Below are 21,880 nucleotides of genomic sequence, written 5' to 3'. Positions count from 1 at the left end.
GGGCATTTCCTAAAACACAAAAACAAATACAGGATGATCTCGGGGGATAAAGTAAGAAAGAGGACTATGAACTAGGTAAAAAATCAGAGAAGGCAGAGTCATTCTCCTTGTTGTTTAACAGAAAGAAGCAGCCATGATTCACAACTCGTACGAATGGACAACAGACTTGAAATGAAAAGCCACGGATAAGGTACGGCAGTTCTGGCTACGAAACGTTCTCACGCAGCTCAGATCCCGAACTTCAGCTGACTTTTCGTCCGCAGGCAGGATGAGAGAGGCTTGTAGAAACAGACGAGCCATCAACACCAAAGCCACTCTTGCTCTCACTCGACTCTCTTGCCTCGATGTGGAGAACGGGTGGGTAACAGGACACCTTAACAGCCTCCAAGCAGCAGCCGGGTTTAATGACGGCGGAAGTAGAAGCATGGGGGAGAAGTGAGGGAGCAAGGCCATAAAGTCTAGCTAAAAAGCCTCACGCAGCACAACATGACGGGGAAGCAGCTGGCGGACAGGGCACGTATCCACCTGGCTGCCAAGAGAATCTGGTTGGTTTTGGAAAGAGCAGTGAGCATTCACTCCCCCGGCGAATACGCAGAGTGCTGACTGCACCCCCGGTCCCTGCTCCAGGCACTGGGGCTTCAACAGCAACGCAGAAGAGCCAAAGGCCCCACTGTCATGCACTTCACATCTAAGGAGGGGAGATGAACAGATACATCGAGTGGTGATAAGCACTGGGTGGGGACGGGGGGGGGGGGGGGGCAGGATATCAGGAACGTGGGCAGGGGGTGGGAGCGGGAAGACTGTTTCCATGAGGTGCTCGTGATCAGTTAGCTGCTCTGTTAGGTGATATCTGAGCAGAGATCTGAAGGAAGAGGTGCGAGCCTCAAGGGTATCCATTCCTGCTCCGTGAAGGTAAGACTCTGTCCTAGGGATTCTGACCTACCCCTTTTAGCCTTTTTTTTCTTTTTCGAGGGGCCACATAGCATAATGGTTAAGGGCACACATCGAGACTAGCTATATTTGAATCTTGGTTCTGCCACTTTTTTGCTGTGTTACCTTAAGCAATTTACTTAATTTCTCTGTGCTGCTGATTCTTCATTTGTGAAACAGGGATTAAACGAGTTACCGTATGTGAAAGTGCTCAGAGAACAGTGCCCATAGCACATGGCTAATTTTTATATCGTGCTTATCATTAGTATTACTTTGATCAATTAGAAAAAAAAAAAACTTCTAGGCTAAGCACATGGATTTCACAGGCTGGTGCACAGAAGTTAGGACACGGGCTGTACGTGTGTATATGTGCTGAATATGTTCGTTCGTTCGTTCATTCAACAAAGTATTCACCGAATGCCTCCTGCAGCACCATTCCAGGGGCTGGGATCAGCTGCCGGAAGAGACAGAGCCTCTGCTCTCAGCACGCTTACAGTCTAGTGGGAAGAGACACACAATAAACAAGTACAGGAAATGATAATGATACGTGCAGTTGTCATAAAGGAACCAAACGAAGTGATCTCACCTTGTGTGTGTGTGTGTGTGGGGGGGGTACTTCACATAGGGTGCTGAGGGAAGTCTTCTCTGAGGAGCTAATATCTAAAAAGGACTAGTCTTGAGGGAGCAGGAGGTCAAAGCACTGGGTCTGGGCAGAAGAAATACCAGGTACAAAAACCCTGAGATAGAGCGTTTAGAGCATTCAAGGAGCAGCAGGGCAAAGGCCATTGTGCTCAGGGAGCAGGTCATGGGAAAGGGTCAGAGAAGTAAGGCAGGTGTCAAGCATGAACAGGAAAGGCAAGCAGGAAGAAAACCAGAGCCGGTGCCTTCTCCAGGGGGCTTCCAACCAATCTCACGGACAGACGCAAAGCCACAGCTGTGACCACTGCCAGCAAGAAGTTACAAGACCGGATAAAAAGGTTTCATAAGAAGGTGTCACCTTGTCCGGGAGGATGGAAAATAACTTTCTAAAGAAGCTTGGGGGTAAAGGATGTAAAGGATAAACAGACATCAACTGCAAGCGAGGGAAAGGAAGAACATTCCAGATGGTGAGAAGAGCGTGTGCAAAGGCCTTGCAAAAAAAAGAAAGCCTGGTGAGTACAGGGACTGAAAAAGGTCAAATTTAGCTCAAAGGGACAGGATGAGGGGCTCCTGGGTGACTCAGTCGGTTAAACATCCGACTCCTGATTTTGGCTCAGATCATGATCTCACAGTTCGCGGGTTCAAGCCCTGAGCCGGGCTCCGAGCTGGCAGTTCAGAGCCTGCTTGGGATTCTCTCTCTCTGCCCCTCTCCCATCCGTTCTCTTTCTCAAAATAAATAAACTTTAAAAAAAAAAGGGACAGTAGGAGAAGAAGAGTGGTACCAAACAAAGCTGGAGAGGTGGGCGTGGCCAGAGTCCAAAGGCCCCCTTGGCTGTGATAGTGTCCCCAGCAGCAGCAGGATGACACATGCCCTCTAGAAGGACTGCTCTGACCCCTTGGAGGTTGCAGGGTAGGGGCGGGCAGTGGGTTAATGGGAGGCCGAAGGGATTGGTGCACGGGCGTGTCGGGTGATGGGGAGAAGGTGAAAGTTACAAGACGTGGTCAGGTCCTTGTCACGGGAGGTGGAAGACACAAGTGCCCAAGTTTTCATGAGCGCTGGGGGGAGCTGTTCATTAAAGGCAGGAACTACTGGGAGGACTTCGTCCTGGGGGGGGGGGGGGGGGACTATGAGGTCGGTCCTGAACCCCTGAAGTTGAGGATTTCACATCCGACAGCAGATGTGAGATATGCAGCGGCTGCAAGGAGAGGCCTGGGTTTCCTCGTACACAGGAACTGGCGAGAGGACTTCCGTCAACCAAAAAGCACTTAAGGAGCATCTGGGTCACAGCAAGTACTCGTATGGCAGCTTTCATTATTGGTAACGTTACACTGGCTCCTGGCTAATGCATTGGCCAGTCCCTTCGACTCAAATTGGCAAAGAAACCTGCTACTTCCAGCATCAGACTGAAAATCACTTCCCACGAATCTTCTCCAGGTTCGTTAGTAGCGCGTCAATTCAACATAAATCAAGTGTTCACATCCACCTGACACGTGGCACCGCGTGTGACTGAGGGCAGCAGTCCCTGCTTGCAGCAAGCTGTGGTCTCGCTAAACAAGACGTCCCTGCACGCACACAGGTGCACGGCCCGTGTGCACCCCTGCGACCCGGAGAGGTCACAACGTGACACCAACGATGGTGACGCAGTCTGAGAGCGTCGCTGGCGTTTGAATCCTGGTACCTACGGCCCCCAAGTCTCTACCGAGAATCCTAGTAGGTCCTCAATAAATACTTAACGGTGACGAGCAAATATTCCAAATGACAGTTACAAGAAAGCGGCTTCAAACACCCCTCATCTCATGTCAACCGAAGGACCGGCCTTCAAAATCACAGGTCCGGTGGTGGTGACTCCTGACACGCGCTGACCACCGCCGTCCCCAAGAGAGCAAGGACTCCCGGGTGGCCGGCACGTGGCGTGCAGGCCCACCCTCACCTGGGGACGTCCGTCGCCACAATCCCTGTCCTCTCCAAACCGGAAACAACGCTCAGGGTAGGTCTACCCTTGCGCCACGTCCAATGCGGGGGGGGGGGGGGGGGGGGGGCAGCCACACCTGACCACCTGCTGCAACTAGCAAACGTTAACACTGAAAACCCCGCTCCCCAGTCACTCCAGCCCCACGTGAGGGCTCCCCGGCCCCCCGTGGCGGGGGCCAGCACCCCGACGATCCCGCGGGGCACTCGGTTCTGGGCCCACAACAAACCCACGACTCCGACTCTGCCCACACAACTTTCCGCCAGTTGGGCAACTCGAACTTTCCTAACTCCGCGACGCGGTCGGAGGCCGCGACCCCCACGAAGGGCACGGAGGAGGCTGCGCGCCGGCCTCCTGGGACAAGCGTCCACGTGTCCCGCGCGCCCGGCGGGAGCGCACGGCGACGGGGACCCGCTTCCGTTCCGCCGGGACCCTCGCGACCGACGGGCGGGCACGCACGCACCGGACGGGGAGCGGGGGCCCTTCTGCGACCAACTCCGGCGTCCGCCTCCCCCCCCCCCGCCCCGACTTCGGACGACGGCGCTGCGGATTCCCACCTCGCGTCCCACGGGGCCCCGAGCAGGGGCCTGGCGCCCTCCGGCGCTGGCCGCGGGCGAGCACCACCCGGGTCACGGGGGCGGAGGGAGGCGAGCCAGGAAGGGCACGGGCGGTGCGCGCCGCGATGCTCTCGGCCGTGGAGGAGGGCACGCGCGCGCACGGGGAAGTGTGCGGGGTGGGGGCGGCCCGGGTCCTCCCCGCCCCCCCCGCCCCCGGGAAGGTCCACGGCCACCTGTGGTCCCGGGGGAAGGGGCCAGCGCTGTGACACGGAAACACTTCCAGGGGTGGACACGCCGGAGGAGGAGGCGGGGGGAGGGGGGGGGAGCGGACAGCTGGGGGGTGGGGGGGGGGATCCCCGGCGCCCGCAGAGGCAGGAGCCGCGACAGGACGCCCGGCCCGGCCGGGGCGGCCCCCTCCCCGGCCCCGGGCCCTCGCGGCCGCGGCCGGGCGAGTTACATAACCCCGCCGGGCGAGCGGGGCGGGCGGCGAGGACGGCCCCCCGCGGCCCGGGGCCGCTCCTCCCCCACCCGGCCCGGGGCCCGCGTGCGGCCCGGGGGCGGCGGCCCCCGCCCCCACCCCCCGCCCCGGCCGGCGCGCGCCGCCGCCCGCGGGCTTTCGGTTTCCGGCCCCGGCGCTCACACCACCCCAGAAACCCACACACACAGGCACCATAACAAAGGCGGCGACGCGGCGGCAACACGGCGGCGGGAGCCCTGGGGGAGCGCGCCGGGGCCGGCAGCCGGCCCCGCCTGCCCGGCGGAGGGCACGGCCGCCCGCCCCGGCCGGCGCGGCCCGGGGCGGGGGGGGCGGGCGGCCGGCGGGAGGCAGGGGCGCGCTCGGAGGCGCTACTCACTCTCGTCAGGCAACTGGTCGAGCTCCGCCATCTTGAACGAGCCGCGCCGCTTTTTCAAAGGCTGCCCGCCGCGGTGCATTGTGGGGCGGAGACTGTCTTTGCGAGGGAGGTTCGAATGCGGCGCTCGCTGCCCGCGGCGCGGCCGGCTGAGGCGGGCCGGGGAGGGGTGCGGCCGAGCGGGCGCGGGCCTGGGGAGGAGGGGGGGGGCGGGAGGCGGGGGAGGCGGCCGCGGCCCGGCCCGGCGCCGGGGCGCGCGGGGAAGCGGCCGCGTCCCGCCCGGCCCTCCCGGGGCCCCCGCCGCGGGCGCTGCTGCGGACGGAGGGGGGCGCGGCGGGGCAGGCGGGCCCGAGGGGCCCGCGGGGTGGCGGCGGGGACCCGCGGGACAGCCCCGGCCGGGTGGCCACGTTGGGCGCTCGGGCCGCCGCCGCCGCCGCCGCCGCCGCCGCAGGGCGGCTGCTCTGCTCGCCGCGACACCGCGCGGCGAGCGCGGAGGGCATCGCCGGCCCGGCGACCCGAGGCGGCGGCGGCGGCGGCGGCGGCGGCGACGCGGCAGGGTGGCGGGGCCCCTGCCCGGGAGTGTGCCCGGGACACCGATGAGGAGAGCCCGTCCCGCTGGGGGACACGTTTCACGGTCCAGCGATACGCCACCGTGGCCGGTGCACAGCGCATTTAACAGATGTTAACGAGCCCCGATCCTTTCCCTCCGGGGGTCGTGGGGGTGGGGGAGGGGTGGGCAGAAGGGGTAATGGAAAGACGACACGGGTGACTTCCAGGAACTAGAAGCGGAGGCGTGGTAGACAGGTGAGGCCGGATCAGCGCTCGGAGGCCGGGCCGAGGAAGCCCTCGGACTTGCACTGGGGCAATGGGGGAGTCGGCTTGGCAAAGATAGGGGTGACATGCTTGCATTTGTGTTGAAGAACAAAAATGGGGGCGATGGATGGCCCTGTGACAAGGTGACAGTCTTGGAAACCAGTCCAGTCTCGTTGGGGCGGGGGGGGGGGGGGGGGGGGGAGGGGGGGCGGTGGTGGTGGTGAAACGCTCCGTGGGGCAGGCCGGCCAAAGAGGGGAGAGATGCCTGCCTGCACGAGTCCCGCTAGAGGTTCAGAGGATGGGCTCCGGAGCCCTGAAAACCTGCTTGGGGTTCCGGCTGCTAGTTGTATAATCCCCGGCTGGTTTGTTTCTTACCTTAAATCTCTGTGCAGTCACACTCGCCCCTGACAAGTGCAGATAATAACAAGGTTGCTTTGCGGGTTAAATGAGCTGGTAGATAAAGGCATTCTCGTAGTTGGTGACACATTTTGACTCCAATGTTAGCTGTCGCTGCCACTTTGCTTGAGTATCACCACCAGCCTGTGCCTTGGAAACCGGGTGTTGCCGGCTTGCAGGGGGGGAGGAAGGGGGCAGAGTGTGAGCAGACAGGGTGAAAAACTCAGTTTTAGAAAATAATCCTTAGGTCACTGATTTAACCCCTCCTGTGCCTTCTTAGACACGTTCTGATGGGCCCTCTAAGAAGTCGAAAGGCGTGCATCCCTATTGTCAAAGTCATGTCAGTGTGGAGAGGAGTTTAAGAGGTCAGATCTGGGAAGGGAAGAGCAGGCAGGTAGAGGAGTGAGGGAAACCACCTTTGGGAAAGTAAACCTGTGGTCAAAGTATCATTGGACCAAAGCAAGGCTGCTGTTTAAGTAATTTGAGGCCCTGCCTCTGATAATCTGCAGTTTGGTTTTTGTTTTTTAATTTTTTTAATGTTTATTTTTAAATTTATTTTTGAGAGGGAGCGCGAGAGTGGGGAAGGGGCAGAGAGAGACAGAGACACAGAATCCGAAGCAGGCTCTAGGTTGTCAGGACAGAACCCGACAGGGGGCTCGAACTCGCGAGCCTGGAGATCGGGACCTGAGCCAAAGTCCGACGCTTAACCGACTGAGCCACCCAGGCGCCCCAGTTCTTGTTTTTCAAACTTTATTTACTATCATTTTTTAAAATTCCAGTATAGCGAACATACAGTGTTACATAGTTTCAGACGTACCGCATCACCCAGTGCTCATCACAACAAGTGCCCTCCTTAATCCCCATGTCCTATCTCCCCCATCCCCCACCACCTCCCCTCTGGTGACCAGTAGTATGTTCTCCGTAGTTAAGAGTCTATTTCTTGGTTTGTCTCTTCCTGTTTGTTTTGTTTCTTAAATTGCACAAATGAGTGAAAGCATATGGTATTTTTTTTTCTCTGACTTGTTCAGCATAATACACTCTAGCTCCATCCACGTTATCGCAAATGGTAAGTCTTCATTCTTTATTTATGGCTGAATAATATTCCATGGTGTGTGTATGTGAATATACTTTATCTCGAATGTCATTTGCAAATATCCTCTCCCATTCCCTAGGCTGCCTTTCAGTTTTGTTGTTTCCTTCGCTGTGCAGAAGCTCTTTATTTTGACGTAGTCCCATAGCTTATTTTTGCTTTTATTTCTGTTGCTTCAGGAAACATCTAGAAAAACGTTGCTACAGACATTACTGCCTGTGTTCTCTGATAGGATGTTATGGTTTCGGGTCTCACATTTAGGTCTTCAGTCCATTGTGAATTTATTTTTGTATGTGGGGTAAGAAACTGGCCCAGATCCATTCTTCTGTGTGTCGCTGTCCAGTTTTCCCAGAACCATTTTCTGAAGAGTCGGTCTTTTTCCCACTGAATATTCTTTTCTGCTCTGTCGAAGATTAGTTGACCATATAGTTGTGGGTCTACTTCTGGGTTTTCTGTCCTGTTCCATGTGTCTGTTTTTGTATCGGTACCATACAGTTTCGATGACTACAGCTTTGTAACACAGCTCGAAGTCCGAAATCGTGATGCCTCCAGCTTTGCTCTTCTTTTCCTACATTACTTTGGCCTTTGTGGTTCCATACAAGGTTCAGGATTGTTAGTTCTAGCTCTGTGAAAAATGCTGCTGGTATTTTGGTGATAGCATGAAATGTGTAGATTGCTTTGGGACATATAGACATTTTAACAATATTTGGGGCACCTGGGTGGCGCAGTCGGTTAAGCGTCCGACTTCAGCCAGGTCACGATCTCGCGGTCCGTGAGTTCGAGCCCCGCGTCAGGCTCTGGGCTGATGGCTCGGCGCCTGGAGCCTGTTTCCAATTCTGTGTCTCCCTCTCTCTCTGCCCCTCCCCCATTCATGCTCTGTCTCTCTCTGTCCCAAAAATAAATAAAAAACGTTGAAAAAAAATTTTAAAAACAATATTTGTTCTTCCATGAGCATGGAGAGTCTATTTCTTTGTGTTTTCAATAAAGACATATCCGTATTTTATTTATTTAAAAAAATTTTTTTAATGTGTATTTACTTTTGAGAGAGACAGAGACAGAATGCGAGTGGGTTAGGGGCAGAGCCCCCCCCAACATGGGGCTCGAACTCACGAGCCGTGAGATCAGGACCTGAGCGGAAGTCGGACGCTCAACCGACTGAGCCCCCCAGGCGCCCCGAGACATATCCGTATTTTAGTTTTCAGAGTACAGGTCTTTCCCCTCTTTGGTTAGGTTTATTCCTAGGTATCTTATTCTTTTTGGTGCAGTTGTAAGTGGGATTGTTTCCTTATTTTCTCTTCCTGCTGCTTCATTATCGGTGTATAGAAATGCAACCGATTTCTGCACATTGATTTTGTATCCTGCGATTTTACTCAATTCATTTATCAGTTCCAGAAGTTTTTTGGTGGAGTCTTTCAGGTTTTCTATATAGAGCTGATAATCTGCATTTTTTTAAATTTTTTTTTAATGTTTATTTATTTTTGAGACAGAGAGAGACAGCACGAACGGGGGAGGTTCAGAGAGAGAGGGAGACCCAGAATCCGAAGCAGGCTCCAGGCTCCGAGCCGTCAGCACAGAGCCCGACGCAGGGCTCGAACTCATAGACCGTGGGATCATGACCTGAGCCGAAGTCGGAAGCTCAACCAACTGAGCCACCCAGGCGCCCCATAATCTGCATTTTAAACAAAAGCCATAAATGAGTCTCCTCATACTCTGAAGCCTGAAGCTGTATCCCAGTCCCAGATCTACCCGTATGAGCTGCGTGACCACAAGCAAGGCACTAAACTATTATTTTCAGTGAGCTTCTGTATTGGATATTTATGAAAGAGAGTTTGTAGTCATCGGCTTGCTCAGTTTTCCCAACAAGCTGGAAAGTTGCTCAAGGACAACATCCAGGTGAGGGAATCAGGAGTCTGGTCCACTCTCTCCCTGCCTCGGTTTCTCCCTCTGGGGTGTGACGGTAACACACCCATCACAAGGCTGTCATTGCCTCCATTAGAAACAGAAAAGCTAACATTCGGACAAGGACACTAAACTCATCAAAAACTCTGGGTAAAAATACAAGACAAGAAAAATCAATAGAGCTACATTTTAGACATACCGGGTTTGGTTCTTTCCAGTCCCATCACCCATTTATCAAACACCGAGTGATTGCTGTGTAAACTTGTATGCTTCAGAGGGCACTATCGCGGGGCACCGGAGGGGCTCAGTGAGTTGAGCGTCCGACTCTTTTTTTTTTTTTTTTTTTAATTTTTTTTTTTTTCAACGTTTTTTATTTATTTTTGGGACAGAGAGAGACAGAGCATGAACGGGGGAGGGGCAGAGAGAGAGAGGGAGACACAGAATCGGAAACAGGCTCCAGGCTCCGAGCCATCAGCCCGGAGCCTGACGCGGGGCTCGAACTCACGGACCGCGAGATCGTGACCTGGCTGAAGTCGGACGCTTAACCGACTGCGCCACCCAGGCGCCCCGAGCGTCCGACTCTTGATTGCGGCTCAGGTCATGGTCTCGTGATTCCTGGGGTCGAGCCCCACATTGGGCTCTGCTCTGACAGTGCAGAACCTGCTTGGGATTCTGTCTCTCGCCTTCTCTCTCTGCCCCTCTCTCCCCCCCAATAAATAAATAAAAACTTAAAAAAAGGCAGGATCAAGAATACAAAAAGACAATCCTCAGAGTGGCAGATAATAATTGCAAATCGTACATCCAAACTATGTATAAAGAAGCCTTACAGCTTGATAATAAAATGACAACCCAATTCCCAACTGGCAAAGGATCCAAAAAGAGATATAACAGGCCAATAAGCACATGAAAAGATGCTCAACTTCATAGTCATTGGGGAAATGCGAGTCAAAATCACAATGAGATACCCCTCCACACCCACCAGGTGACTAGGACCAAAAAGATAAAAAGTGCTGGCAAAGTCGTGGAGAAATTCGAACTCCTGTCCGCGGCGGAGGGGAATGTACAATGGGGCGGCCTCTGTGGTCGTTCCTTAAAAGATTACGCACACAATTTCCGTATGATCCTGCAGTTCCACGTCTGGGCGTACCCCCAAAAGACCGGAGGTACTTGTACGCCGTGTTCGTAGCGGCTCTGTTCACAGTAGTCAAGACAGTAGTCCAGAGGCAGAAGCGAGCCAACGGTCCGTCGATGGCGAGTGGATAAACAACGTGGTGTGGACACAAAATGGAATATCGATCTCCACAAGCAGAGAAGTTCTCACGCGTGCTACCACGGGGATGAACTTTGAAGGCATCCTGCTGCGTAAAATCAGCCGGTTGCGAAAAAGACAAATATTGGAGGATTTCCTTCTACGAAGTACCTAGAGTCGACACGTTCACAGAGACAGGAGGGAGAACAGTGGTTGCCAGGGGGAGGGAGGAATCGGGGTTGGCGTGCAGCGGGTACTGAGTGTCAGTTTGGAATGATGAGAAAGTTCTGGAGGTGGATGGCGGTGGTGACGGTCGCAGGGCAGTGTGAATGTGCAGAACGCCACTGAGCCGTGCACCTAAAAGTGGTTCAAGAGGGGGCTCTGTCCGTGGAGTGTGCGACTCTTGGTCTCGGGGGTTGTGAGTTCGAACCCCACGTTCGGCATAGAGATTACTCAAAATCTTTTATGGGCGCCCGGGTGGCTCAGTCGATTAAGCGTCCGGCTCTTGGTTTCGGTTCAGGTCTTGATCTCACAGTTCGTGAGTTCGAGCCCCATGTCGGGCTCTGTGCTGATGGCACAGAGCCTGCTTGGGATTCTCTCCCCCCCCCCCCCCCGCCCCTCCCCCCCTCTCACAAATAAATACATAAACATTAAAAAAATTAAATCTTGGGGCTGGCTTAGTCGGGTGGCTTAGTCGGTTAAGTGTCCAACTTTGGCTCCGGTCACGATCTCACAGTTTGTGGGTTTGAGCCCCATGTCGGACTCTGTGCTCACAGCTCAGAGCCTGGAGCCTGTTTCAGATTCTGTGCCTCTCTCCCTCTCTCTCTCTCTCTCTCTCTCTCTCTGCCCCGTCCCCCTTGCTTATGCTCTGTCTCTCAAAAGTAAATAAATAAGCATTTTTAAAAAACAAATTAAAAAAAGGTTACAATGGTAAAGTGTAGATTATGCACACTTTACAATAATAAAAAAAAAAACCGTGTTGCAGAAACAGTGCATGCAGTGTGATTCCATTTACAAATATATATGCATAAACTAAAATCTAGAACAACAGGTATCCACTGGTGGTTATCCCTGGATGGTGGAATTATGGGTGATTTTATTTTCTTTATATCTGTATCACTTTTCTACAGTGAAATTCTTATTTTATAATAAAAGCTATTTTTAAAAGCTATGTCCATATAATGAATATTATTCAGAAATTCAGTACTAGTACATACTACAACATAGCTGAACCTTAAAAACATGCTAAGTGAAAGAAGGCAGTCACAAAAGACCACATATTACACGACTCCATATATTTATATTAAATTTATTTATTTATTTTTGATTGAGAATGAGTGGGGGAGGGGGCCGGAGAGAGAGAGGGACAGAGGATCCAAAGCGGGTTCTGTGCTGACAGCAGAGAGCCCGATAGGGGGCTCGAACTCACAAACCGCAAGATCGTGACCTGAGCCGAAATCAAGAGTCGGACCCTCAACCGACAGAGCCCCTCAGGCACCCCGAGTGTTGTTTGGTTCAAACAAAATGAAACAAAACAGAGAAGGGATCATTAAAGCCATTTCCCAGGGCTGAAGTGAGCTCTGCGTGAGGCCACACAGGTAAGACAGCGGGCCCACATCCCAGCACGCAGACCAGCCCCCTGCCCCCTCTCCTGTGTCCCCTTCCCCCAAATCGTACCCAGAAGGAACCACATGGTGTTTGCCGTGTTTCTGAGACACGACTTCTAACGACTATGCTCAGTGGACCCCAGGGGACTTATGAAGGTCTCTGTTTCTCAGTCTGTGACATGGAGCCCGGACTAAGGAAAAACACTTCCTGGAAGGAATAACGTGGAATAACGCAATCTCTTCCACCAGGTACCTCGTGTAACAGACCATGAAGACGTTATGATAGGTTATCCCACAGGGAGGGAAAGTGGAGAGACCTACTCCCTCCACACACACGAACACACTGTCTTTGTCCAGAATTTTCTACAGGAATCGGGGGACATCCACGAGGGGGGCCCACGAGACCACAGCGACCCAAGGAGGGGTTTCTTGTCACCACAGCTTCCAAACCGGAAGGACTGGACGGCTCAACCCAGTGGCTTTTGGATTCTAACCCAGAAGGACTATCCCTTCAGGCCACGTGTGTGTCCCCGGCGTGCAAGGACACCCTCGATCAGTGAGCAAAACAAAAAAAGACAACTCTAGTAAACATGACTTTGTTTCTGTTGAGATCACCTTTCCCGGAATGTGTCAGGTCTCCACTTGGCTTTTGGATAATTCTGTTCTTCCTGAGTAAACACTGACCGTATCCGTTATTCGCTGCCCCCCAGGTAGATACACCTGCTGTCACATCAGCAGGGGCGCTGGGTGGTCCTCAGCTCACTGATGTAGTAGAATGAGGATCCTACGTCTGGGTTTTCTTGTAATTCAGAGCTGAGGCTCTCTGGCCGATGTTTCTAGTAGAGTTAAGTAAAATCATGTTGCAGTACATTCGATTATCGAATTATGAGACCCCCCACCCTCTTTCCAGGCAGGCTCAGGCTCAGGGCCTCTCCCCCTCCTGGTAGTCTCCACACTGGCCTCTCCAGCAGGCGGCAGATTTCTTTGAAAAAAAAGATTCTTTTTTTAATGTTTGTTTTTGAGAGAGAGAACAAGAGGGAGACAGAGTGGGAGCCGGGGAGGGGCAGAGAGAGAGGCGGACACAGAATCCGAGGCAGGCTCCAGGCTCCGAGCTGTCAGCACAGAACCCGACGCGGGGCTCGAACTCGCGAACCGTGAGAGGATGACCTGAGCCGAAGTCTGACGCTTAACCAACGGAGCCCCCTCGCCAGGCTCCCCAGAAGTGCCAGGTTTCTTACTGGTGCCTCAGTGCTTCCAAGAACACAACAGCAGAAGCTACCGGGAGGCTGGGACTGGCCCAGCGTCACTTCTGCCCACATCCTCTTCGTTAAGGCGAGCCACGGGTCAGCTCAGATGCCGGACGAGGGGAGTACATCCTGGGACGCACGGTTCATTGAGGGCCCTCAGTGTAACCGACTCCCACACCTCGGACAGGTGACTTTGCCTCTCTAGGCCTCATTTCCTTGTATTAAATGATGGTTATAATTCAACCTACTTGGTTGGATTGAAATGGAAAATAGAAACGTAAGATACTTAGAGCGTCTCACGTGCTCTAAGTGACCGGCTGATGGTATCACCCAACGTGCGGGACTCCTGGGTGGCCTCATCGGTTCTGGGTGATTGCCTGATACGCTTATCCCCTCAGGAAATACGGCTGAAGGGAAGACAGTGATTTTTGGATCTGGATGATGCGGGCACGACATAAAGAAGCCCTCATGTTGTATGAGCGAATATACATTTTCAGGGAGGACACTCACATCCCACGTGTCATCATCACCACTTTGTAGCTGGATGAGCTGAGGCCCAGAAAAGGAGAGTAACTTGCCCCAGATCACATCCGTTTTCATTCAAGGCACATTTATGACGCACGTCCTAAGTACAAGGCACGGAGGACAGAAAAGGCCGTGTCTGCTGGAAGCTTCCCATCCAGTGAGCGGGACAGGAGCAAACGGAATGTGCAAACACAGGACGCAATGCCCACCGCGTGGGGTCGGGGGCGTAGTTAGGGTCGGGAAAGGCTTCGGAGGGGGTGATGCTGGAGTCGAAACTGAAAAGGGGGCTTCTCTAGGCCCTGCAGGTGGGATGTGGACTCCGGTATAAGGCAAAGAGGTATGAAAGGGCATGGGCCGTAAGTGCTGGCCTAGGATGCCTAACCAGGCCATCTGATCCCTAGTGTGCACCTGTCTAGCGCCCAGAACGTCCCTCTGGGGGAAATGAGCCAAGGTCATGTAGAGATGAATGGCATCATCTGGGCATGAGTCAGTTTTGCTGTGTGTGCGCAAGCAAAAATAGAAGAGAGAAGCTGTCCACTTCAGAACAAGGCTGGCCGAATGGTGTTAAAAATGATCTCCTTGGTCTTTGAGACCCGCATCCCCGCTCGGTCACGCATTCGGCCAGCACGTCCTGGGTCCCGCCCCGACGCCAGGTACTTGCTTGGAGCCGAGAGAGCAAAGGTGAATCAGACGGTGCCCACGGGCCTGCAGATCACAGAACAGGGTGGAGAGGAACAGTGCCCGAGCAGACGGTCACTTCAGTCCCCAACAACACGGGCGTTTCCGCAGGACTGAAGGGCTAGACGACAGAGAGAGCTGAGAGACTGTACGTGGACAGACCTCCAAATATATTGTCGAATGAATCAAGGGTGGATTTTAAGGAATTCCTTCCAGAGGGGCGCCCGCGTAAGCGCCCGACTTCGGCTCAGGTCGTGATCTCACGGTCCATGGGTTCGAGCCCCGCGTCGGGCTCCGTGCTGACAGCTCGGAGCCTGGAGCCTGCTTCGGATTCTGGGTCTCCCTCTCTCTCTGCCCCTCCCCTCTTGCAGTCTGTCTGTCTGTCTCTCTCAAAAATAAATAAACATTAAAAAAAATTAAAAAGAAACATAAAAACTGCTAACTGGAGCGCCTGGGTGGCTCAGTTGGTTGAGCAGCCAACTTTGGCTCAGACCATGATCTCACGGTTCATGAGTTCGAGCCTCACGTCGGGCTCTGTGCTGTCAGCACGGAGCCCGCTTCAGATCCTCTGTCCCTCTGTCTGCTCCTCCCCTACTCGTGCATGCGTGCGCTCTTTCGGTCTCTCTCAAAATAAAAAAATAAACATTAAAAAAAAAAAAAAAAAAAGCAGACCAGAAAGAAATGTACCAAAATGTTACTAGTAGCTCGCTTTGGTTATTTCGTTGTTATTTGGTGGTGGTTGGTTATTTTGTTTCCTTCTTTTCTGGCCCATTTGATTTTAAGCCTTAGACTATCTGCACGCCTGTGGAAATGGTTATTTTGCATTTATATAATCACCAGCCGTTACCATTTATAGATTACCCGCTACGCATTAGTCACTAGCTAACGCTACCTACACTTTTCTCGCTTAATTCGTATAACCCATCGAGAGCAGCGCTGTTATTATCCCTCATTTTACTAATGTACCAAGAGTTTATGAAACTTTCTAGGATCGCACAGCCAGTAAACTTGTGTTCCTCGTCCCAGAGTGGCTGGAGTGGCTCCAGTCTGTCAACAGAACGAGCACAAGCTTTGCAAAGTCTCTCTTCTAGTAAAGCTTCTTCATGGTGCTTGTTGATTAATTTGAAAATATAGGGGCACCTGAGTGGCTCAGTCGGTTGAGCATCCAATTTCGGCTCAGGTCATGATCTCGCAGCCCATGAGTTCGAGCCCCACGTTGGGCTGTGTGCTGACAGCTCGGAGCCTGGAGCCTGCTTCAGATTCTGGGTCTCCCTCTCCCTCTGCCCCTCCCCCGCTCCTGCTATGTCTCTCTCTCTCTCTCTAAAAAATAAATAAACATTTAAAAAAATAATACTAAGGGGCTCCTGGGTGGCTCAGTCGATTGAGCACCCGACTTCAGCTCAGATCACGATCTCTTGGTTCGTGGGTTCGAGCCGCGCACTGGGCTCTGTGCTGATGGCTCGGAGCCTGGAGCTGCTTCGGATTCTGTCCCCCTCTCTGCCCTGGCCCCACTCATGCTGTGTTGGCTCCTTGATCATGTATTGGCCCTGCTTGATCCCACCCATATTTATTGCATGGATCTTATGTGCAGGACAGAGTGCTCTCCAGAGCACTTCCAGAGAGGAGACCTACCTGGTTCTTTGGTTGCAAGCGTTCTTGGCTTTATGGTGTCACACGCATGAGCAAACACATGGGTATTTAATAACTATTTGTGCATTCCCTGGCTCCCACCCCCGGCCCTGGAACTTGTCTTCCTCCTATGACCTTAGCCTTTTGGCTCTAATCCTTCCCCTGGGCCTCTGTGTCCAGGAACCACGTTGCATCTCCGTTGACCACCAGCATTTTTGTCCTCTCAAAGTTATTCATTTCTTCCTGCATTATTCGAATTCCTCTTCTAAAGCATAATTTCTTCCCCCAACGAGGCGTATGGATTTTTGTCTATATTTAGTTCTTGGCTTTTTTTTTTTTTTTTTTTAAAGATTTTATTTGTAAGTGATCTCTACACCCAACACGGGGCTCGAACTCACAACCCTGAATGCGATCAAGAGTCGAATGCTCAGGGCGCCTGGGTGGCTCAGTGGGTTAAGCGTCCGACTTTGGCTCAGGTCATGAACTCACAGTTCAGGAGTTCGAACCCCTCGTCGGGCTCTCTGCTGACAGCTCGGGGCCTGGAGCCTGCTTCTGATTCTGTGTCTTCCTCCCCTCAGTTTCTCCCCTGCTCACACTCTGTCTCTCTCTCAAAATAAATAAAGATTAAGAAAAAAAAAAAAGTTGCATGCTCCACTGCCAGCCAGGCACCCTGGCTATTTTTTAAATTAAAAAAAATTTAATTTCTTTAAAGTAAGCTCTATGCACAACGTGGGGCTTGAACACATGACCCCGAGATCAGGAGTCTCATGCTCCACCAGCTGAGCCACCCGGGCTGCCACTAACTCTGGCTTTTTATTCCCCTCTCCTCCTCTGTTCTCATGTTGTATTTTCTCCTTCTTCTTCTTCTTCTTCTTCTTCTTCTTCTTCTTCTTCTTCTTCTTCTTCTTCTTCTTTAATGTTTATTTTTTAGAAACAGAGGGCAAGTGGGGAAGGGGGAGAGATGGGGGGGGGACAGAGGATCTGAAGCGGTCTCTATGCTGACAGAAGCGAGCCCAATGCGCTCATGAACTTCGAGATAGCGACCTGAGCCGAAGTCAGACGCTTAACCGACAGAGCCACCCAGATGCCCCGTCCATTGATTCTTTCCTTGATTTATTCCCTGTTTCAGCAAACATTTATTGGGATCCCACGATGTTCAGGAGATGAGGAGTCACAGAGCACTATTGGGGAATGAGGAGAACTTATAGGTCAGATAAAATAGAAGAAGTACACTCCTCTGGGTAGACACAACCCCAAGTCGTGGAGCTTGATTAGGAAAGAGCAGGCTGGATTTCAGCCCTCATTCATCCCCCTGGCTGGGCATCCCCCTTGTGCGGTGTACAAACTCATTAACCGTACATGGAGGCCCGAAGAATAAAGATAAACAGAACATGGGTCCTGACTGCTGGGATCTCAGTCTGCAATGGAGAAACACACAGGCAGGCATACCCACTGTTTTTGATGGTTTATCAAGTTTATCAGAGGTGGCCAAAGAGCACGAGGCATCTGCAAGTAATTGTTATGGGGGCACCTGCATGGCTCAGCAGGTTGAGCATCTGACTTTGGCTCAGGTCACGATCTCATGATTCATGAGTTAGAGCCCCACATCGAGCTCACTGCTGTCACTGCAGACCCTGCTCCGGATCCTCTGCCCCCCCCCCCCCCTCCTGCTCTCAGCCTCTCTCTTTCTCAAAAATAAACATCGGGGCGCCTGGGTGGCTCAGTCGGTTAAGCGTCCCACTTCAGCTCAGGTCATGATCTCATGGTTCCCGAGTTCCAAACCCATGTCGGGCTCTGTGCTGACAGCTCGGAGCCTGGAGCCTGCTTCAGATTCTCTCTCTCTCTCTCTCTCTCTCTCTCAAAAATAAACAAATAAATACAAAACAAACACTTAAAAAAAGAATACCTTGTTATGGCTTTTTGGGAGAGACAAATGCTTTTAATTTGGTCAGTTTCTAAGTAGGAGAGTGTATGTGCACACTCTTAGATGATGCCGTCCCGCATAGCACTAACTCATTGTAAAGTCACTTGTCTTTACAAACATTTTTCTTGGGGCGCCTGGGTGGCTCAGTTGGTTAAGTGACCGACTTCGGCTCAGGTCATGATCTTGCAGTTCGTGAGTTCCAGTCCCGCGTCCGGCTCTGTGCTGACAGCTCAGAACCTAGATCCTACTTCAGATTCTGTGTCTCCCCCTGTCTCTACCCCTCCCCTGCTCGCGCTCTGTGTCTCTGTCTCTCAATAATAAATAAATGTTAAAAAAAAAAAAAAAAGAAACGTTTTTCTTTTAAATCACAGCCCCATCCCCCAAACTTGCACAGTATTTTTGTCCTAACCTTCCTTCCCCTGCTCTGAGAGTGCCCACCAGGCGGGCACGGTGAGCCAATGAGAGCGGGCTGAGCGGTGCCACCTGAGCCAATGAGAGCGGGCCGTGAGGTGAGCCAATGAGAGCGGGCTGAGCGGTGCCACCTGAGCCAATGAGAGCGGGCCGTGCGGTGAGCCAATGAGAGTGGGCCGGGCCGTGCCACCTGAGCCAATGAGCGCCAGCAGGCACCTCCTACTGCACGAGCTCTCGGGCAATGAAAATCCCGCGTCCACCTGGTCGCGCGCGTTCTGGGAAGAGGTTCGTTGCCCTGTGGTTTGTCCTTCTGCGTCTGTTTTGTTTCTGAGCCACGGTGGCCGGCTTTGGAAGTAGTGGGGCCGGACCTGTTTCAAAGGAGCCAAGGGAAGTATCCTGTTGGATTTCAACGGACACTAAAGGGGCCTTGAAGGAAACAGTCCAGGAAGGGCAGATCGACAGGTGAGTAGGGATTGGGGTGGGGGGGAGGGAGAAGAGAGAGAGGGGGAGGAGGGCACAGAGAAGCTAAGTTTTGATAGGGCTCCAGGAACTGGTAAGGAAACCTGAAAAAAACTGGTCAGCCTCGGGGCCGGGAGCTCAGGCAGCAGACTTTGGCTCGGTTCAGTACAGCCGCTTTTTTTTTAACGGTGAACGGAGTGACCTTACGAGGCAGTGGACTATTCAAGCACGGCGAGGCTGACCAGTGCTCAGGCGTGTTGTGCAAAGGATTTTTACACTGGCAGGGAGGCTGGCCCAGATCGGGGTTCTTAAACGGTTTGGGGTCAGGTGCCTCCTGAAGAAACGTGAGGACACTTCTTTTCCTCTGAACAGCTCATGTGCCCGCTGAGTTGATTATTTATGGCAGCACAATAAACACCCCCAAGAACTTTATGCACGTTATACATTGTATCAAGTGTGTATTATATATTTTACGTGTTGTGTAGAGTCTATGAGTTCACCGTTTCTGTGGGTCAGGGATTCTGAAGCAGCTTAACTGGGTGATTGTGGCTCATGATTTGATTCACAGGGAAGTTGAGGCTTTGACCGCGGCTGCAGTCATCTGATGCAGTGGCTTTGTCCCCCCAGGGGACATTTGTGACCGTCACCAAAGGCAGTGTACGTATGCCCTTGGCGTCAGTGAGTGGAGGCCAGGAATGCTGTTAACGGCCCCCGCTCCGTTACAAAAATTATCCAGCCCCAAATGTTCATAGTGTCAAGGTTGAGAAGCCTTATTTCATTTCAGTCCCTTAATTTATTTGCTTTCCATTAAATACGAGCTCTTTCCAAGATGGTGGTTCCGAGAGGGTTTCTTGGAATAACAAAGAACGGGCTATATATATTTAAACATTTGACTTAGGTCTTTTTAAAGATTTTCTATAAAATCATTTTTCTTTTCTTTCTTCTTCTTCCTCTTCTTTTTCTTTTTTTTAAGATTTTATCTTTAAGTCATCTCCACACCCAATGTGGGGCTTGAACTCGCAACCCCAAGATCAAGAGTCCCATGCTCCACCGACGGAGCCAGCCAGGCACCCCTGAAATCATTTCTCGAAATGATTTTCTCTTCGAAACGGAGAAGGAAGTGCTTACAGGCTTCAGGATGTAAAATGGCTTTCTCAGTACGGTGGCTCCATAGATCGAGGGGGGAAAACTCTTAAGACAGGTGGTTCCTTGCCCTTGAAATGCCTCAGCTGAGCACCTGGGGCAGAATATCAACGGAGCCAAGGTGTTTAAAAACTGGGGCCCGGGGCCCGAGCGGCTCAGTCGAAGCATCCGGCTCTCCATTTCGGCTCAGGTCATGATCTCACGGTTCCTGAGTTCGAGCCCCGCGTCAGTCAGCACAGAGCCTGCTTGGGATTCTGTCAAAATAAGTAAATAAACATTCAAAATCAAACCCAACCAAACTGGGTCCGGGCGTCTGTCCTGGCCCGGAAGAGGTGCCGGGTTGACCCCGTGCCGCCCCTCAGTCCCGTTGGGCACCGGCAGGGGGTGTGGAGAGAACGTTCAGGCTCAGCCACTGCTCCCTCTGTGCCCCATGCGTCACCCTGCGGGGGCACCCAGGGGCCGGTGGGTTCACTGCACCCTCACGGGCGACGTCCTGGGTTTCAATCCACCTTTTCGGGGGTCACTCAGGACGGGGACTTCTAAGGTGAAGGGGACCCTGCTGGGGACTCCGTTCTGGACTTCCCACTGCCCAGGCCCAGCACACCCTTGGCCAGGCTGGGCGCAGGCTCCGCCCCTCCCCGGGGGCCTCCACACCTCCACCCCTCGGGGAGCGGAGGAGGGGGCCCGGACACCCCTGCTTCGCTCCTTCTCGCCCCTATTAAGGACAAACAAATCGACGCTTTTTCATTTCGAGCATTTTCGTCATGCGAGCCGGTAAGCGTCAGCACTCAGGGCCCATCTGGGGGACGTTGCCTCAGCTCCTGGAGCTTGTCCAGGTCTCACAGTGGGGACTCGCCCCTCTTGCGCTGTCCCTTATTCTCCATCAGCCAGAGAGCTCACTGATTCCCCCGCCTCGGGGTCCACCCTCGACCAGGTGGGCCTTTCCCTCTGTAAAACCCAACCTCCCAGTCGGAAAAGACGACGGTGCTTTGGAAGTGCAGAAAAACGTCTCTCCAGCGGGCGGTGCCCGGGCGCAAGGCCTGGAAGGAGTTGTCTCGGGCACCGAGGCCACAGCCCTCTGTCAGGCAGCGTTCTGGGACTAAGGGCCAGGAGCCTCTTGGGGATGAAGCCCCGCAGGTGCTAATGGGCCCCGGTGGGGGGGGGGGGCGGCAGGTGAAGGAGGCCCCAGCAGGGAGCCACCGTGGTGCCCTCTGCCCCCGCCAGTGTCTTCTGTCTCAGGCCTGCCTTGGGGAAAACTCAGGAGAGACTGGGATACCGGGGACCGAGTGCAGGGGCGAGGAGAGCGTGGCCGGAACACAGAGACTCCCCAACCATGTTAAAAACATTCATTGTTGGGGCGCCTGGGGGGCTCAGTCGGTGGAGCGTCCGACTTCGGCTCAGGTCGTGATCTCGCGGTCTGGGAGTTCGAGCCCCGCGTCGGGCTCCGCGCTGACAGCTCGGAGCCTGGAGCCCGCTTCGGATTCTGGGTCTCCCTCTCTCTCTCTGCCCCTCCCCCGTTCACTCACTGTCTCTCACAAATGAATAAGCTTAAAAAAAAAAAAATCAAAACATTCATTTGTTTCTATGACCTGAATCGAAAGCCTTGTTGTGAAAAACCCTGAAAAACCCCAAAGATTAAAAATCCCCCGTCAGTCCACCAGCCGGAGAGGGACGTTTTTACATTTTGGGGGGGTTTTCTTCTTGATCTTTTTTTTTTTTTTCTCTTCTAGGCACGTACAGTTAAATGTTTTTCCCACAGAATTGCATCGCGCTGTACCACACAGATTTTTGGAAACCTAAGACGCAGTATTGAACTAATTCTACATCTAATTCCAATTGTAATAAAGTTAATACATGCAGACG

At 53.0% G+C, this 21,880-nt stretch overlaps 1 protein-coding gene and 1 long non-coding RNA gene across 6 annotated transcripts in view; one reads left to right on the top strand and one right to left on the bottom strand.

Annotated features, from left to right (window-relative positions):
* Positions 1-5,050, bottom strand: part of LIN9 (lin-9 DREAM MuvB core complex component) — a 62,210-nt gene extending 57,160 nt beyond the window's left edge. For 2 of the 5 annotated variants that reach the window (XM_053909434.1, XM_053909436.1), the window contains exon 1: positions 4,097-4,295. Coding sequence is in view for 2 of the 5 variants with exons in the window: in XM_053909437.1 (XP_053765412.1) it covers positions 4,951-5,029 (79 nt within the window). In the remaining 3 variants the exon portion in view is untranslated. Of the gene's footprint in view, positions 1-4,096; positions 4,296-4,950 lie in introns of those variants that run through there. The other 3 variants (XM_053909437.1, XM_053909433.1, XM_053909435.1) reach the window with 3 other exon arrangements.
* Positions 5,051-18,692: 13,642 nt separating this feature from the next.
* On the top strand, positions 18,693-21,880 carry LOC109250912 (uncharacterized). Its single transcript, XR_002073249.2, has 2 exons — positions 18,693-18,877; positions 21,748-21,880. It is a non-coding gene; the product is annotated as an uncharacterized LOC109250912 (long non-coding RNA).

The sequence above is a fragment of the Panthera pardus genome, unplaced genomic scaffold, assembly GCF_024362965.1.
Source record: "Panthera pardus isolate Hobbes unplaced genomic scaffold, ASM2436296v1 HiC_scaffold_21, whole genome shotgun sequence".
Taxonomy (NCBI): domain Eukaryota; kingdom Metazoa; phylum Chordata; class Mammalia; order Carnivora; family Felidae; genus Panthera; species Panthera pardus.
Note: the sequence above shows the minus strand (reverse complement) of the source record. Positions and strands in the feature narration are given on the sequence as shown.